At 35.3% G+C, this 20,323-nt stretch overlaps 1 protein-coding gene across 1 annotated transcript; it reads left to right on the forward strand.

Moving 5' to 3' along the window:
• Positions 1–1,518: 1,518 nt before the first annotated feature.
• On the forward strand, positions 1,519–19,818 carry LOC122050855 (probable ethylene response sensor 1). Its single transcript, XM_042611729.1, has 6 exons — positions 1,519–1,774; positions 5,638–6,577; positions 16,043–16,411; positions 16,530–16,796; positions 18,161–18,288; positions 19,379–19,818. Exons 2-6 carry the CDS (start codon positions 5,672–5,674, stop codon positions 19,524–19,526), a joined length of 1,818 nt encoding a protein of 605 aa, XP_042467663.1. The 5' UTR covers positions 1,519–1,774; positions 5,638–5,671; the 3' UTR covers positions 19,527–19,818.
• The last annotated feature ends 505 nt before the right edge of the window (positions 19,819–20,323 follow it).

The raw sequence follows: 20,323 nt of genomic DNA on the forward strand, positions 1-20,323 counted from the left end.
TCCCCATGCATTTGTTCACATCCTCAATGTTTATGAATCAATATAAACCAACAAATGAGCCTTGAAACTCCTAATATGGGACTAAAGTCCCATTCATAATGGAACTTCTTCTTTTCCACCTCTTCTCCATTCACATTTATTCAACATCTACATTCTTAGGATATGAAATTTAAGCATCACATTCTTCTAAAATAAAATCTCGGTTGAAATTGCTAATATGTATATTTACCAAAATATACCATAATATTAAAGTTGACATTTTTCATATTAAAAAAATAAAAGTTTGTTTTTTAAATATATATCGGCTCCAAAAATGGATTCATTTCCCTACACTGCTACAATATCTGCTAATTTTTTTTTTCAGTATATCCCGCCCTAAAATCACAAAATATATCTCAAATGACAAACACGTAACAAAAGCAAAAACCATTAAAGTTCAGCATTCAATGACTGATTCAAACCCAATTATTAACAAAGACACATCGAAAAAATGTAGACTGATTCACTTATCAATGAGTTAGTCCATCTTCTAAATCGCACTTCCCGGCCGATCCGTGCTCCACCACGGCGTAGACTGCAGTGGGACACTGCCTGCACACGCATCCTTAAACAAGAAAAATATCCAATCACGGACGTGCTTTTTTGATCGCGACTTCTCTTGCGTAGGTCCGTGCGTCACAATTAACTGGGTCCATGGATCCCCCTCCAACCGATCTTCGTGTAAATCGTGTTGTACCTACCAACGCAGACATCCACCGTCCGAGTTCCTAGGGCTGTAAATGAACCAAGCGTTCGTGAACAAACTTGGTGTTCGACTTGGTAAGAGCTTGTTTATGTTCGTTCAATATACATTAGATTAATTAAACAAACAAGCTTGAACAGCTCGTTAAGCTAAACAAACAAGCTTGAACACATATGTGTTCAGCTCGTTAACGTTCGTGAACAACGTTCGTGAACAATGTTCACGAACAATATTTATTAATAAAATTCTTTTCAATATGCTAAATAAACAATAAAATAAATAAATAAATTTAAATTATCAATCTTAATAACCAATCAAACAATTAAAAGTTTCAAACAATCAAACAAGTTTGGATTGAGAGTTTGATAACATCTAAATGAACCAAGCTCAAACCAAGCTCAAGCCAAGCTCGAACCAAGCTCAAGCCAAGCTTGAATTGAGAGCTTGATAACATCTAAACGAACCAAGCTCAGCTCAAACCAAGCCAAGCTCGAGCTGAATCGGCCAGCAGTTGAATTGAGAGCTTGATAACATCTAAACGAACCAAGCTCAAGCCAAGCTTCAAACAAGCTCAAGCTCATAAAAAATAAACCAAGCCAAGCTTGAACACTCATTTCAAAAGCTTGGTTCATTTTAAGCTCGGCTCGGCTCGGCTCGGCTCGGCTCGGTTATCTTATCAAACAAGCTTGAACACCCCAAAGCTCGGCTCGGCTCGGCTCGGCTTGTTTAGGGCCCTACGAGTTCCACGACGCCACTGGCAGCCCTACAACATCTCGGATGCCATCGTCTTGGTTGGATAATCCTAAATCAAATCCTTGGAGGAGATCCCATCAGAATTTCAACCGTCCAGGCCCCGTGATGCGGAGTCGGATACTCAGGCGACACAGTGACAGTGGCAAGTGGCAGCCCCCCTTCCGTCTTCCAAGTTCCAGCCGTGTAATTGAGAAAAGGGTGCAGGCGGAGTGAAGGCGACGCCAAGGAAACCGCCCGATTGAAGTTTATTCTTCCCTTTTTTTGTTCTGCCGATCTAAGGTGCGATCGCTCTCTAATCACTGTTTTAGATTTTTTTTTTTCTTTCAATTTCAACGCATATACTATTGATATACTTTATTGATCTCCCTCTGCTCTCGGGATCTCCATTTTTTCACTTGTTGGTATGTTTTTGTTGTTCCGCGTCGTTGGATCAATTTAATTCGACTTTTTTAGTAGTAGTACCATGATCAATCTTGCTTCAGTTTGTATGAATAGATTTCTTTGTAGTTGTATTGGCCGAACTAGTTTATCTATCATAACTAACATGGAGCAGAGCGGTTGCTCCAGATGGGCAACCGCGAGCACTTCCTGATTTACTACCAATGGAAAACTTTTATGGGACGGACCGATCACCTCTAGAATTAAGATTAATAATGTGTCCAATGCAGTCATGCTTTAAGAATCAAGTCAAAAGCATCTCCGAGAGAGAAAATAATGAGTTAAGGTTACAAAGAGAGATTAGATATACCTGACTTCAGTTGCCAACCAATATGACCATTTACAAAATGCAAGTGTATTCAAGTTGGTCGGTCTCACGGTTAATTTAAAATAATTAGTCCCCAAGCTTAATAATTGTGATTCTGAGATCTTGTTTTAATCTGGGCCAGTAATAATCATGAGATGAATGAACTTAGGTTGTTGTGAGATTGCTAACAATGTAAATCTTTGACAAATAAACTAGAATGAAAGAACTTGTAAGACTAGTTTAAAAGATTTAACTCTAGAAAAGTCACTTGATGATTTGCTTCAGACCTAACTTGAAGAGAAAATCAGAATGAAACATTCAATATGCCACTAGCCATGACTCAAGCTCACAAATATCAAAAACCTTCATACTATGCTAAGAACCCGAAGAAAACTGAACTAATAAACTTGACAAATCAGGAATGCATGCCCCCTTCATCCAATTAATAAACTTGCTTTTACCTAGTTATCATGACATCTATTATATGTTTTCTTGTTCATAGTTACTTATTGGCCACAAGCTCACAAACCTTCTTTTTCTTTTATTTTCCTACCTTTTCCATCAAATTGAGAGTTTAAGAAGAGTATAAGATATATATATGCTATGCTAGGAGGAAAAAAAATTCAAATAAATGATAAATATAAAATAATGGCTGAGTCATCTTGTACATGAAAACCATACAATATAAGAGATTTCTTGGCATTTATTTAGTTTGAATGATTGCATAAATATGCAAAAAGCCTTGATTTTTTCTCCATCTCTCACTGTGAGAAAAATTGCAATGCTTATTCTTATAATATGCATACCTACTAAAACATTAGTGTAATTTCAATATAAAGGATTTGTTTTCTTAGTACTTGACATTCTTGTTTCAATCTTTTTCTATTGGCTTTTTGGTTGGTCACTCATTCAAACTCACTCATCTTCAGATTGAGTACTAACTTGAGTTGCACACATAATAACTTGCAACATTCCTTTATTTGTTGAAATGACCGATAAATAAATAAGCAGTCAATGAAGCTTATGCTCAGCTCCTTAATGTCAAAACGAAGACTACTATAATAGGGGAGAAAGATGGAATAAAGATGCCAAGGAAGCTTATGCTCATCTCCTTGCTATACTGCTTTCTTTATTTTCTAGTAACGAGTTCTTAATAGGGTAGAAAGATGCAATAAAACAAAAGCTAAATTTATTTCCTGTAAAACAAAACTGGTATAGTTAAAATCAGTGTTCTAAATGGCGGTTGAGGCGGCCGCCTAGGCGCTGCTTAGGCGGGAGGCAGACCTCAACTGCACCGCTTTGTGTTTTGGTGGCGGTAGAATGTTTCCGATTCGAACTCGGGCGACGCATCCGGACGTGTCACCGGGCTCGGGCGACACATCCGGACGAGTTACTAGGCCAAATGATGGGTCCGGACTCATCGTCGGGCTTAGGCGACGCGCCTAGAAGCTGAAACACCAAAGCCTATCGCCGAATAAAATAAGTTTTTTTTTAAACTTAGGATTTAATTAAAACTTTAAATTAATAATTTTAATCATGATTGGAATAATTTAAATAGGCTTAATTAAAGCCCAATAAAATTATCCTATTAATTATATATATATATATTATTTATTTATTTTTTTAAAAAAATTATAACTTTTTTATTTTTAGTTAATATATTTTATAGTATTTTTTTTCGATCCTTTATTTAATTTTTTATCTTTTAGTTAATATATTATCTAATTTTGTAAAAAAAATCAACCGCCTAGGCGTCCGAGGCAGTAGGCAGTCATTGACTGCACCATCATCGCCTTCCGCCATTACATCCCTGGTTAAAATTGATAAGTATATAATATAAAATTCAAACTTATAGTAAGTTTATTATTTTTCATGCTACTGTTTTTAGGAAAATGTATCTTGCACAATCTTAGGAGATCAATTTTGCAAGGTGTATAAAAGAAATCCTTACCTACTGTTTCATTCATTCAGCTATGCAATCAATTCAATAATCAAGTGCAATTCTATTTTGTTTTCTCACGAGATTGTTGAATGAGACATGCAGCCCTGTGAGTTCACCAGTTGAGTAGCATCGATTTGTTCCCACATCACCGTCAAGTCTTGTGTGATTGCTGATTGAGGCATAGATTCTCTGCTTGTGTTGCACCACACAGATAGACTGCATATATGATATGGAATTCCAACCTTCACTTAATAAACTTCTGTGGCCATATACACCACATAGAGAAACATAAAAATTTAAAATAATTGTCAGATTAAATATAGAATTGTAATTTCATAACACCAAAGGCTAACCCAAGAGCCACTGTGGTTAAGAGGTGGATCATGACCACTTCTCTGTCCTTCAGACACATTAAATGTCTGCTGACTGGTGGTTGCCGTTGGTGGAAACATTGAGCCCCAGAATAAAGGAGGTCCCCATTATTTTCATTCATGCTTGGTTTCATAGTGTTCGGAGGTGGTGCTGTGCTCTGATCTTTAATTGTGAGTCTACTGATGTCTCAATTGATGGATTGAGGCACTCCAGTCATGGGCTGGATGGGTGCTGGCTGTGGATAGGTTGGCTTTTGATCACATTCTGCTTCATGGTTTATTGTATACCTTGGCTGATGACTGATCCTGCTTCAACAGATTAGGCTGCTTTGTACGATTTTGCTTTGTTTCTAGCCTATGTTTATCTGCCGTAACACCTTGTGACTCTATTACATAAATTGGGTGAAAACTATGATTTTCAATTAAAACCATTTTTTTTAAATAAAAAAGGTGGAGGTTGCAAATCACTCGTGGTGTTTTACATTCGAATTATTGAGCTAAAAATCAGTGGTCATCCCTATTAGTCTATGACTCACCATGATGTTGTTACCCTTGATTGTAAATACCATGGTGATTCTGTCACATATATAAAATATGAAACACTACCACAACGAAGATGCTCACCCACTTTCTTTGGATGTATACTGTCTAGTTTTGATTTTATTATTTGAATGCAAAAAATGATAGTTTCAAGAAAAATAAATTTGTTAGCAAAATATATCTGAATATAATATCACTAAAAAATCTATACTCTATACCCTATCTTATTCTAGGTACTACTTTGAGATTAGCATAGTCAGTAATGAGATAGTCTTTTGATTCAATTTCAAGAGTGTCAACATTGGAGCAGGTATATCATCCAAAATACAGATTTTTAAAGTCCTAACTGGTGTAGTTTTCTTTTCTCTCTTAGTAAGGGAGAACTAAAAAAAATTGTTTAAGAAATAAAAATGATGCCTAAATTATCTCACAGCGTACATTATAATCACACTCTCTATCTGAATACAAGCTGCATCATTTTTTTTTGTTATATTTTTTCTTTGCAATTAGCTAGCCTGATTAAATTTGCTTTTATATAATGTAGGCTAAAGAACATGCTTCACTGTGGTCATTAGGAAATGGAGGGTTGTGACTGCATTGAACCTCTATGGCCTGCTGATGAACTTCTGGTCAAATATCAGTATATATCAGACTTTTTCATTGCCCTTGCTTACTTCTCCATTCCTCTTGAGCTCATCTATTTCGTAAAGAAGTCTTCCTTCTTTCCCTATAGATGGGTTTTGATACAATTTGGTGCTTTTATTGTTCTTTGTGGGGCAACTCATTTAATTAATTTGTGGACATTTACCATGCACTCAAAAACTCTTGCCATTGTCATGACCATTGCAAAAATTTCGACTGCTGTAGTGTCATGTGCAACAGCATTGTTGCTTGTCCACATAATTCCTGATTTATTAAGTGTAAAAACAAGGGAACTGTTTTTGAAAAATAAAGCGGAAGAGCTTGACAGGGAAATGGGCCTCATAAGGACACAGGAAGAAACCGGAAGACATGTTCGTATGCTTACTCATGAAATCAGAAGTACACTTGACAGGGACACAATATTGAAGACTACTCTTGTTGAGCTGGGGAGAACCTTGGGGTTGGAGGAATGTGCGCTATGGATGCCATCACGTAGTGGTTCATGTCTTCAACTTTCCCATACGCTCCACCAACAAATCCCTACGGGTTTAACTATGCCAATTAATCATCCTATAGTTAACAAAATTTTCAGTAGCAACAATGCAATGATAATTCCACATTCATGTCAATTAGCAAGGATCCGAGTACCATCAGGGAGATACGTGCCACCAGAGGTTGTTGCTATTCGAGTTCCACTGTTACATCTTTCAAATTTCCAGATTACTGATTGGTCAGAACTTTCTGCAAAAAGCTATGCAGTAATGGTCTTGATTCTCCCATCAGATAGTGCAAGGAAATGGCATGTTCATGAGTTAGAACTTGTTGAGGTGGTTGCTGATCAGGTACGCTCACCCTCTCTTTCATGTTTAACCTACATATATGTTTAGCATTGCTGTCATCATAATAATTACTTTTTGAACTTTAATTTTTTTTCCATTACTTTTTATATCCCAACATGTTAAAACTTCTTTTGCCTTAATTTCCATATGACTTTACAGTTTCTATTCAGAACCATCTTTCTATGCATGCTTACTTAGTTTAGATTTGTTTCATTTTTTATTATTTTTAGTAATAGCATTCTATTTTCCTACTTTGTGTTTAGTTAGTTACATATTTTTGTTTTCTAGTTAACAATGAGTAATCTTCATGTTTATAGAAGATTGAGTACTTTTCTTTGCATTGCCTAACACGATGAAATTGACTATTGTTTAATGAAATACTTTTATGTTTTCATTTAGTTGACCATTGAAACTCCGCCCATGACGAACCAGTCATGGCCGGTCCCAAGTCCGGATAAAGGAGGAGGGTTACGTTAGGTTGTCCGTCAGCGTTAAAACTATGACAAATATTCAATGAATGGATCTATTAAACTATTGTACGATGTTAGGTTGTTCCTTGAAAGGAACGCATTGTTGGTTCCTTGGCAGCTAGCTAGAGGGGGGTGAATAGCCTATTAAAAATAAAAACACGTTTCTCGATCTTTATAGCTCGATACAAATAGACACTTGCATAAAAGAAATTAAGAAGTAAAATGAAAACAGAGGCACATAAAGAATTACTTGATTTGCAATCAGGAGATTGCTAATCCAAGGAAGTTGAAAGCTCACTAATGTTTCTTTCGGACGGAGAAACCTCTCACAATTACAAAGCTAAAATCAAATGGAATCAATTAGAACTGTTGTTCTTAGGGGGCGTTTGGTTCTTTCCTAGGAATAGGAATCGGAATGGGAATCATAGTATTGTGGAATGGGAATGGATATGAGCATGGATATCACTTTTAAAAACAATGTTTGGTTAGTTGAATAGTTTCTATCGGAATCAATCAAAATTTCCTTTTTTACCCTTAAAGGAAAATAAAAGAAAAAAATTAGATGTGAAAGAAAAATATGATGAGAGAGAGTATGATGAGAGAGAAAGTGTGATGGGAAAGAATGAAGAGAGAGAGAAAGTGCGACGAGAGAAAATGAGAAAAGAGAGTAGATGAGAGAGAGCGTGATAATAGAAGAGGAGAGACAAAATATGATGAGAGAGAAAATATGATGAGTGAGAAAATATGATGAGGGAGGATGAAGAGAGAGAAAGTGTAATGAGAAAAAATGAGAAGAGAGTGTGTGATGGGAGAGATTGAGGAGAGAGAAAGTGTGATGAGAGAGAAAGTTGATGAGAAAAAAATAGGAAAGCAAATGTGATCGGAGATATTGAGGAGAGAGAAAGCATGATGAGAGAGAAATGGTGTTAAGAAAAAGGGAGAGAATGTGATGAGAGAGATTGAAGAGAGAGAAAATGTGATGAGAAAAAAAAAGAAAAGAGAGTGTGATGTGAGAGATTGAGAAGAGAGAAAGTATGATGAGAGAGAAAGTATGATGAGAGAGAAAGTGTGATGAGAAAAAAAGAGGGAAGAGAGTGTGATAGAAGAGATTAAGGAGAGAGAAAGTGTGATGAAAGAGAAAGTGTAATGAGAAAAAAAGAGTAAGAAAAGTGTGATGAGAGAGATTAAAGAGAGAGAAAGTGGGTGATAAAATGAGGAGAGAGAAAATATGATGAGAGAGAATAAGGAGAGAGAAAGTGATATGAAAGAAAAATTAAATAAATATATTTTGATATTTGATATTAAAGGGGAAAATTTTAGTTTTTGGTCAAGGGGTATTTTGGGAATAAGGGAATATTTTGATTGTTGAAAATAGGGTAATGACTCATTGAAGGGGGGAGACATAGGAATGAGTCATTACCCAATTATAAGGATTCATTCCCTTATTTGTATTCCCATTCCTATAATCCAAACATCAACAATGGGAATCAATGATTGTTATTTCCATTCCCCACTCTTATTCCCCTAAACCAAACGCCCCCCTTAGCTTCTTGGATCAGGGCTGTATTTATAGCCTTGATTAGGACGCTTAAAAGGGTTCCAAGCGCCTGGAGGAGATAAAATTTTATCCTCGTCGCAACGGCTCGCGTCACGTCGCATTTGGCTAAAATTTCAATTCAGGAGACTCGGAAGCGTTTCGAGCGTCCGGACCGTGTAGATGAGGCCCCCGCTGGGCGAGGCGCCCAAGGGGTGCCTGGACTCAAAAGTCAACCCCCGGTTGACTTTTTGGTCGGGTCTTCACTTCGTTTCTGCTCTCTTGGGTCTGGGTCTTCTGCTCCAGCTCTGCTTGCTTGGGTGATTTCGGCCATCCAGAATAGGGCTCACCCGAACCCATTTTCCGGCATTCTTGAGCAACCTTCCGCTTCGGTTTCACGTCCCTCGGAAACGTCTCACGCCTCCTTCTCGTCAGCTAGCTACTCTTCCGTAGCGCCTCATCCCTCGGACGTACTGCGCCTGTCGGTTCTCTCCCGTGCCGTCCTTCTCGCTAGCTGCGTCTTTCACTCAACTTTCTATGCTCCTAAGTTCCTGCACACTTAGACACAGGGATTAAACACCAATAGGACCTAACCTGACTTGGTTGATCACATCAAAACTACCTTGGAGTACTAACAATCTCTTTATTTTTGATGTGAACAACCCAAGTTAAGTTAGGGGAAAAAACATAAACAAATAATAATAACAAGGTAAATTTTGCAAATAATATTGTGCAAAAATTAATGATAATAATACCCTCCCCCTAGACTTAATCTTCACTTCTCCCCCTTTGATTACATTAAAAATGGAGTACTTTAAAATAATTTGGCAAAAAAAATCTAAAACAAAGTCTAAGGAAAACGCTATTTTCTAGAAAATTATGAAAATTTTTTTGAAAAATTTGGATTCTTATAACAAATTTTGAAAAATATTTAATTTGATAAATAAATCTAAAATTTTAATAAGGGATGAACAGACATATATAAAATTTTCAAAAAAAAAACAGAAATCTTTTTAAAAAGATGATAATTTTTTTTTTAAAAAGAAAGTTTGAAAACAATTCTGCGAAAAATATAAAAAAATTTAACAGGAAACATTTAGAAATTTTTGTACAGCTAAATGATGAAATTTTCTTTATCAGGAAAAGAAATTAAATTCTAAATAACTTCTAACAGAAATTTTGACAAACAATTTATTTGAAAACATTAGATAATTTTTAATTAAATGCTTAATAGTTAGTTAATTAAACATTTATTTTGGCAAGGCACTAGGTCTTCTTGGTTATTGGAACAACAACCACTTCTATACAAAGCCTTTTAAAGAAATTAAATATTTAATTTTCTTCTGAAAGCCCTATGTTTAACTTTAAAAAATTGGGCATGCACAAAAGCAAAAAGAAAATTTAACCTAGATATGATTTTGTAACCCAAAATAGATTCCTTTCTACAGAATTAATCAAAAATTTCTTGGGAACATACTTCTGTGATATTTTTCTAATTTGACCCTTATGGTATTTAAAATGCCAATTTAATCCATTATATCTATTAACTTGTTGAATATGTGAGCATGCACAATTTTTTTTAACTCTTCTATTTCTGCTTACAATTTTTCGTTTTCTATTTTCATCTTGTCGAAATCTTCTGACCGACAATATGGTGCTAGAATTCCTTTTAATTCATCATTTTCCTTTTCTAATATTTTATTTTCAATCTCTAATTTACAGAACTCTTCGATAGCATTTTTATAAATTTAAATAATTGGTCAGGAGGTAGGGACCGTACATGACTTACCTTGTCTATTTCTAATGCTCCCCCTTCATCGATGCTCTCGATGATCATTGAGGATGAGCTTGCTTCGTCGTCTTCTTCTTGGTGACTTGCCACTAGCACAAGTCCGACGATGACTTCGATCTCCGATTTGGACGACGTTTCGTCCCACGTCGCCTTTAGATTTCGACACTTTGTCTGGAGTGGTCTTTTGTTCTTGATCTTGTCCTTGTTCTTGTCCTTGCTCTTTAATTTAAGGTAGTTGTCTTTCACGTGTCCTTCTTCATTGCAGTGGTAGCATCTTATCTTTCTTCTTCTTTTATCCTGCACTTGATCAGATTTATTAGTTTTAAATAACTTTTTAAATCTTCTTACTATGAATGTCGTTTCGTCATCATTGAGAGAAGATTTAGAGTCAGGTTCGTCTACTTTTGCTTTTAGGGCAATGTTGTGCTTGGGCTCCTTCTTCAGATTTGCACATCTTGTTTCATAAACTTCAAATGTCGAAAATAATTCTTCTAAGGTACTTACTTCTAGATCCTTAGAGATATAATAAGCATCTACTAAGGATACCCATTCAGAATTCCTAGGATAGGCATTAAGCGTGTATCTTAGCGAATCTCGGTTGGTTACCTTTTCACTGAGATTCATGAGTTCGATGATGAGCTCCTTGATGCTTGAGTGAAGGTGTGCAATGATTTCACATTCTTCTAATCAGAGGTTGCTGATTTGGTTATGGAGCAGGTCCTATTTCGCGAGTTTGACTTCGGATGTACCTTCGTGTAGCTCAAGGAACTTCTCCCAAAGCTCTTTTGCTAATTCGTAGGCATCAATTCTGTTGACTTCTTGTGGAGGTAACACACTCAGTAGATAGAATTCAGCTCGTTCATTTGCTACGAAATCTGCTTGCTCCTTTGTCCATTGATATTCTTCTTTGTCCTTTATAGCTATATAGTCATACTTTAAGATTAACAATAAATCAAAGTCTATTTTGAAAATACCTCCATTTTTCTTTTCCAAATCGCGAATTCCCCCTCGAATTTAGGTGGGTAGATGCTCGGTCCGGTCATTTCTTGTGCTTCGATCGACGGTTAGTCCTCTTGAAACGTCCTGACTCTGATACCAATTGTTGGTCCTTTAGCGGCCGGCTAAAGGGGGGTGAATAGCCCTATAAAAATAAAAGCACCTTCTTGATCTTTATAGTTTGATATAAATAGACACTTGCATAAAAGAAATTAAGAAGTAAAGTGAAAACAGAGGCACACAAGGAATTACTTAGTTTGTAATCAGGGGATTGCTAATCCAAGGAAGTTGAAAGCTCCCTAATGTCTCCTTTGGGCGGAGAAGCCTCTTATAACAGTCAAAGTTCACAATTACAAAGCTAAAATCAAATGAAGTCAATTACAAGTGTTATTCTTAGCTTCTTGGATCAGGGTTGTATTTATAGCCCTGATCGTGATGCCTGGAGGGGATAAAATTTTATCCCCGTCGCGACGGCTCGCGCCACGTCGCGTTTGGCTAAAATTTCAATTTCTGGCACCCGGAAGGGTTCCAAGCGCCTGGACCATGTAGATGAGGCCTTCGCTGGGCGAGGCGCCCAGGGGCACCCAGATGGTTCGGGTCTTTCGCTCTGTTTCCGCTCTCTTAGGTCCGGGTCTTCTGCTCCGGTTCCGCTTGCTTGGGTGATTTCGGCCATCCGAATATGGCTCACCCGACTCCATTTTCCGGCCTTCTCGAGCAACCTTCTGTTCCGACTTCTCATCCCTTGGAAACGCCTTGCGCCTCCTCGTCCGCCAGTGTACCCTTCTGTAGTGTCTCGTCTCTCGAACGCACTGAGCCCGTCGGCTCTCTCCTATGCTGTCCTCGCTAGCTGCGTCTTTCACTCGACTTCTTGTGCTCCTAAGTTTCTGCACACTTAGACACAGGGGTTAAACACCAACATGACCTAACCTGACTTGGTTGATCACATCAAAACGATCCATTGTTGCATGGGTCTCTGAGAGGGCTCGTTACATTTCGAACTTGGGTGTAGTCTTTAAATATCAAGGATCTGTCGTGAGGACCACTACGTTGGAACTTGGTGTGGTGTTAAATAGTGTAAATTTTCACACATAGGGTTGGGTGGACAAATATGATAGAAAACTAATAATCTAAAATTTAGAACATAGAACATAGGAACCCTCATTAATAAATTATTGGAGGTAGTAGATATGATGATTAGGAAGAATTAGTATTTTGTGTGTGAAGAGACAAAATAGGTGGCGAACCTAAAACTAATAGAAATCAGGTTTAAGTTATGATCATGTAGAAAAGAGTAAAACAATGGAGTAAGTATTGTTGTAGATAGTTTGTTAAAGGATGAAGTTGTAGGAGTAATTAGAAAAATAGATGTTCTTAGGATAATAGTGATGAAAGAAATTATGAACATAATTAGCGTATATGCACCACAAGATTAGATGAAGCTATCAAATCAAGATTTTGGGACGACTTAGATGAAATATTATAAAACATTCGCCAAATGAAATGATTTTAATAGTGATCTAAATCATATCGGAGTGAAAATGAGGAATATAATAGGTACAACTGGGGTTATGGGTTTGGAAAAAAATGAAGAAGGAAAACTATATTAGATTTTTCAATAGCGTATGATTTTATATTAACAAATATGTTTGTTAAAAAAAGAAGATTCAGAATAATAAATCGCAAATTGATTTTCTTATGATTAGGAAGAAAGATAGAAAGATTTGTAAATATTACAAAGTCATCCTGGAGAAAGTTTAACTACCCAACATAGGTTAGTAGTATTGGATATACGCCTCAAACATAGTATCAATAGAAAGAAAATATATATGACTCCTAAAATTAAGTGGTGAAAGTTAAAGGATGGGAAGCAAAATATATTTAAGGAGAAGATAGGAGTACAAGCATTATGTGAAATATATGGTGATTGTAATACGACATGAGATAAGATGGTATCAAAGTTAAAAATAATAGCTAAGAGTGTATTCGGTGAGTCAAAGGGACATGCACCACAAAGTAAGGAATCTTGGTGGTGGAATGAGAAAGTACAAAAGAAGTGAAGAAAAAATGAATAGCTTATAAAGAATTATATATTTGTAAGAACGAGGAAAAGTTAAAAAAATATACAATAGCGAAGAAAAAAAGCTAAGAGAGTAGTGAATTAAGCAAATAATGAAATTTTTGAATGATTATATCAAAAATTGGATACAAAAGGATGTGAATGAGACATTTATAGAGTAGCTAAAGTGAGAGAAAGAAAGACAAGAGATCTTATCTAAATAAAATATATTAAAGATGAATGTAATAGGGTACTAGTACACGATAGAGAAATAAAAGAACGGTGGAAGAGGTATTTTCATCAACTTTTTAATGAAGGTTTAGGTAACCAACTTAGATAATTTAAGTAGGTCAAATAAGCATAGAAATTTAAATTTTTATCGTATAATTCAAACTTCAGAAATATAACAAGCTTTAAATGGGATGCACAATGGAAAAGTTGTTGAACCAGATGATATTCCAATAGAGGTATGGAAGTGCCTAGGGAAGCAAGGTATTGAATGTCTAACAAAATTATTTTGCATGATATTTAAAATAAAAAAATATATATAATCAATGGAGAATAAGTACTCTAGTTCTCTTATATAAGAACAAGAGAGATGTACAAAATTGTGCAAACTATAAGGGTATTAAACTAATGAATCATATCATGAAACTTTGGGAAAAAGTAATAGAAAAAAGATTAAGGAAGGAGACTACGGTGATCGAAAATCAATTTGGGTTGAAGGTCGATAATAGAAGCTATACATCTTCTTAGACAATTAATTGAAAAAAATCGGGAGCAAAAACAAGATCTACACACGGCATTTATTAACTTAAAAAAACTTATGATAAAGTTCCAAGAGAAATTATATGGAGAATTCTAGAAAAGAAAGGTGTTAGCGTAATATATATTGAACTAATTAAAGATATGTACAAAAATATAACGACTACAGTAAAGATTTCAGGCAGAATAACTGAAGTATTTCCAATAAAGATAGGGTTACATCAAAGATCAACTCTAAGTCCTTATGTTTTTATACTAATTATAGACGAACTCACTACACACGTTCAAGACACAGTACCGTGGTACATATTGTTTGCTGATGATATTATTTTGATAGATGAAACACGTGAAGGAGTAAATGCTAAACTAGAATCTTGGCAGGAAACAATAGAAGGGAAAGGTTTTAGGCTTGGTAGAATAAAAACAGAATATATGAAATTTAAGTTTAGCAATATTAAACATAATGAGACAATTGTTAAGATAGGAGATGATGAGTTGCTAGGAACTGAGAGCTTTAGATATTTAGGATCATTTTTGTAAAATGATGGAGGGATTGAGAGAGATGTCTTACATATAATACAAGCAGAATGGTTGAAATGGACAAAAGCATCGGGTGTTTTATGTGACCGTAAAGTACCTCTAAAACTTAAAGGAAAATTATATAAAACCGTATTTAGACTTGCTATGTTATATGGAGTTGAATGTTGGGCTATGACTCGAGCACATGAGCCGAAGATAAGAGTTGCAGATATGAGGATGTTAAGGTGGATGTGTGGACATACGAGGATGGACAGAATAAGAAATGAGAGCATTAGAAAGTCGGAATTGCATCTATTGAGCAAAAACTTTGAGAGACACGTTTAAAATGGTACGAGCATGTACTTAAACGGTCAATAAATACTCCAGTTAGGCGATGTGAAACTATGACAAACACATATATCAAACGAGGAAGAGGAAGATCAAAAAAGACTTGGTTAGCAACAATAAAATAAGATAAAATTTATTTAAGTATAAGTGATGATATAGTAGGAAATAGAGCTCAATGACGGAAAAAAATCTATATAGCCGACCCCACCTAGTGAGATAAGGCTTGGTTATTGTTGTTGTAGTATTTAGTTGACCACTGATATAATATTCCTCCTTGCTAAGGAGGCTATTTTATTTGTACTTAAGGTTTGAACCAATTGAGAGGAAAGTTCAATTAGACCCATTTACAAGATTCCAACGTATTAATGAATAAACTAACAAGATGAGACATTAACTCTAGTTACAGTTTTCAAGATTGGTGGATCCTGATAAAATGCCAAATATAATTTTGTCAAGAAATCAATCGCCTGAAGGAATTTTATCAGGTACACCATAAGATCATAAATAGGGATGGAAGAACATCAAAGATGGTGAAACTTAATGAAATTTGGTGAGGGTTACTGCACGAACTCAGAGTTTTACCATTGAGAACACAATTGATTATCTAGAATGCAGTGGGAACAATAATAACATATATGAGCAATGGCAGAATATATATATACCCAATGGCATTCTAGAGTGCAGAATGTCGATGGAAATCAAATCGCTACTTGGAGATTTAATTTCCATTTTACTACCTTTTAGGAATCAACTTTAAGTCATCGAGCTTCCTTGGCCTTCAACTGATTTTCTCAAATCTAATATCTGCTTTAGTTTCAGAGCTAGTATTTGTGTGTTGATGTCTTTAATCATGGCTGCAACTGTTTCTCTTTCGGTTTCCCGAATTTAAAATCCTTTGTTTTCGCAAGTAGAAGTTTTTTTTTCCTCATGTTTGTAAGCATAATGAGTCTTAACATCTTCATTCAAAACATTCATCATCTTTTTTCAGGTAGCTGTTGCACTTTCACATGCTGCTATATTAGAAGAGTCTATGCGGGCACGTAATCTACTTATGGACCAAAATGTTGCTTTAGATGTAGCACGGCAGGAGGCTGAATTGGCTATTCGTGCTCGTAATGATTTTCTAGCTGTCATGAACCATGAAATGCGAACCCCATTGCATGCAATTATCACTCTTTCTTCCCTTCTTATGGAGACTGAACTAAACCCCGAGCAACGGTCAATGGTTGAAACTGTATTGAAAAGTAGCAGTCTTCTAGCAATTCTGATTAATGATATATTAGATCTGTCCAAGTTGGAAGATCGAAGCCTTGAGTTGGAACTTGGAGCTTTTAATCTTCATTCTGTCTTCAGAGAGGTAATTAGACTTTATTTTCCCTTTCTCTGTTTGCATTTGTTTGGTATTAATTGTTACCATTATAATTATTTCCATCACTTGGGAAATTTTACATTTTTTTTTATGTTCCATGTATCAGGTGGTGAATTTTGTAAAGCCAGTTGCAGCCATCAAGAAGCTACCTGTCTCACTTATCTTGTCACCTGACCTACCTTTATGTGCCATTGGAGATGAAAAACGACTTATGCAAATTATATTGAATGTTGCTGGTAATGCTATCAAGTTTACAAAGGAAGGACATATTTCTATTACAGCTTCCATTGCCAGGACAGATTATTTAAGGGATTTTAGAACTGCCGACTTCTATCCAGTTGCTTGTGACGGTCATTTCTACTTGAAAGTCCAGGTTATAGATTATAAGAAAGCTGATATATTTATAATTTTATCTCCTGTTAGATATGTTATTCACATTAAATGATTTGCAATTATTGGTCACATGAAAACTTATGTATTAATTCCGTTATCTCTGAATATATATGTTGTACCTTTCAATTATCTGTCATTTTCTAATGAGGATAAGGGACCATAAACAAAGTGAAAAAAAAAAAAAATCATATAGGTAGTTCAACTCTCAATTTTAGGAATTTGTGAAATATTGACTTGTTTTTGAGGAACTTTTTGTTATCAGTAAAGGTTTGTTTCAACCAACCTGTTTGGATACTCCCAGGACATCCATTCAGATTGCACAAAATCTAATTTCCTTGCAAATCCGAAACTTAATTATTGCCTGCTTAATTTGGATCTAATTGAGTTGAAATTTGAATCAATAAAAATGTATCGAGAACAAGTTAACCCTTTGCTCAACTATTTTTAGTACGATTATGAGGGCATCTGATACTCATTGGATTATGTCAATAATGTATATCAAGTTATCACAAAGCACATGTATGGTCCGGGTAGTATGATTAGAAGCACCAAATGACCCAAGTTACCACCAATACTGACCACTGAACTGCTACATAATGGCTTTGTATTGGTTTGTGCACTTGTAGCGAAGTCCCTTGGGTGATTCTAGAGTTGAGTATTTGATACTCATTGGATTATACTGTTGAGGGACTGTGGGCGTAGAACAGTTCTTATGGAGCTGGGCTTTACCACATTATTATTTTGTTTTTGATCCATTAAGCAATTAATGTTCCATAGGACCAAAGTCTTGGCTTGTTATCATTTTTTGCTACATTCTATTTTCTGTTTGTAATGCTCAGGATACCCCTATGCAGTTATGGCACACCAATTATATCATTGTTTCTTAATTACTTCTCTCTTTTTTTTAAAAGAAAATTATATCAAAACATTCATATTCAACCATGTTAGCTGGAAAAGTTGGTATGCTACAAGAAAGTTGATTATTTTTTGTTGAATAATACTTGGTTTGATTAAAAAGTATATGATTTTTGTCTGATTGCTTCTTGAAAGTCTGATAAATTAGCAGCTCCAAACTCTCTTACTCAAAAATCATATTGTCTAGACTTCACTTGACTGAATAGGAACAGGCTTCCAGAATGGCTTGTGAGTGATGCAAGAATTGCAATCATAAGTTTTTTTTTTCTTCTGTGGATTAATATTGCATTTTGATTTGATGCGCAATGGTTCACATATGATACACCAACAGTTTGATCACAAGATTTTTGTTTCTTATTTTGTATATTGAATTTCTTTTTCTCATTTTTTCAATAATATTATATGCTAAATTGACCTTTTCGATATCAGGTAAAAGATACTGGCTGTGGAATTAGCTCTCAAGAATTACCACATATCTTCATTAAATTTGCACAGAGCCGAAATGTAGCAAGTCAAAGTTACAATGGAAGTGGTGTTGGGCTTGCCATTTGCAAGAGGTACAGCCATCTCATTGTCTTTGGCACTATTCTGTGTAGTGTACAATCATGACTATGTTTTTTCCTTCTTTTCATGCAACACTTACTGACATCATTTTGCATTAAGTTTATTAAAATGATTGTAGGAATTTTTTCCTAACCTTAGATTCCTGTATCCAGTGCCTTTCCATATTTTATGTTCTGTTCAGAGAAAGGCTTTTGGTATTAGTGAAATCTCTAGAATTCTTTTAAACACGATACTAGATTCATTTTTGTTTTCTCCATATTTACGCTCTTAATAAGATCATCATTTGAATGTGTACGAAACTGATCACATAGAAGAAAACTTATAATACTTGTTTGCAGGAATCCAGATGAATTCAGGCTAAACAGTTTTTCTTGCATTTTGTTACAAATAAACTTAAAATACCAATTCAAAAATATTGTTATCTTCTCTTAATCCTGCACGCTGTTCCTTTTATCATATTCCAATTATAATTTTTTCTGATACATTAGCATTTCTCTCTTGTAAGGCAATTTTTTCTGACATTTTAGTCTTGTGGAGATTATTCTTTCTCTACCTTATATACAGCCTCTTCCAACCAAATATACATGGGAATAATTACGGAAGATCCATTCCATTTCATGAACCAAACTTATTAGTAAATATTTGTATTCTAACCCTATTCCAATTAATTAAATTATCAATAGAGATTATAGTATTCTTGAAATCCTGGTTAACTCTATTATATATCTTGAATGAGATTTTCAATATTTAAATTATTAGCATCATTTTTTATTATTTGATTCCTAGACTGGTAAATTTAAAGAACTAATGTCTATTATTTTTTTCACGACAGTTTGGCAATGTCCAGTTGATTTATCATTCACTGAAATAAAAATCAAGTAAGATTTAGGAAACTAGACCATTCTCATTAGATGCGCATATTCTTATCCGGTGTTTGTTTATATAAATTGGCATTTGGTGAAATTCAATGCTAAATATTTAAGGATCTGTGTTGCTTGCATGGTCATAAGCTATTAATCTTGTTTCTAAAAGCTTTATGTTATTCTTCTCATACGTTTAATTTGCTTCCTCTTGCTCCATCAGATATGTAAATCTCATGCAAGGTCATATTTGGCTTGAGAGCGAAGGGCTTGGAAAAGGATGTACAGCCACATTTCTGGTGAAACTGGAAATATGCGAAAATCAAAACATATCTCACCAAAAAAATGCCCCGTTGTCTTGGACGAATTAGCACGGGCAGGATGATGCTTCCACCACCAAAGTTATATATGCCAAATGATCCAGAATGGCCTATTCCTCAGAAACCTTAGCATCAAGAGGTGTACAGGATGTTGAGAACTATCTGTATTCATCAGCCACTCCAATGCACGAGTTTTTATCCTCAGTAGTACCATATTGAGTAAGTGTCGATTTTTTATTTGGTACGGGAATGACAAATTTAAATTTCTCTCGACATTATTGTAATATGTAATTGAACTCTCACTATTATCTTGTTTATATATTAGTGAAAATTTCAGATAGAACCTAGTTGATAATTAACAAGCTGCATTAAGCTCGATGGATGAATATGTTATGATCACAAGAGTTGGCCAGATATTGATAGCGATATTCAAAAGTGAACTTATAATGCAATCTATCACAGCATTCGGTTGTCTACGTGGCTGTGCCACATGAACAATCCGCTCGGGTGGCAATCGATTTTCCCTTAGGATCTCATGGTATTCAAGAGCACTCGATCATTCGTTCAATGACTCCTATTCAGACTCCGAGAGTCCACTTGAAAGCCTGGCATTCAGCGTCTCTGTCCAACCTCTGATCTTCTTAATTGGGTATTAAGCAATGACTAATGCAAATTTATAATATCTCCAACAATATTTCTCCACTAGAAATCGCAAGTTGTAATTTTCTAATAATTATACAGGTTGGAATGAAATTTCCTAATAAAGTCGTAGAGGAAGGTAGTTGACTTCAGTGGTACTCTTCAGGATTAGAAAATTTTAAGCCGATTGACTTGACCGATACTCGTTT

The sequence above is a fragment of the Zingiber officinale genome, chromosome 1B (assembly GCF_018446385.1).
Source record: "Zingiber officinale cultivar Zhangliang chromosome 1B, Zo_v1.1, whole genome shotgun sequence".
In the NCBI taxonomy this organism is placed as follows: domain Eukaryota; kingdom Viridiplantae; phylum Streptophyta; class Magnoliopsida; order Zingiberales; family Zingiberaceae; genus Zingiber; species Zingiber officinale.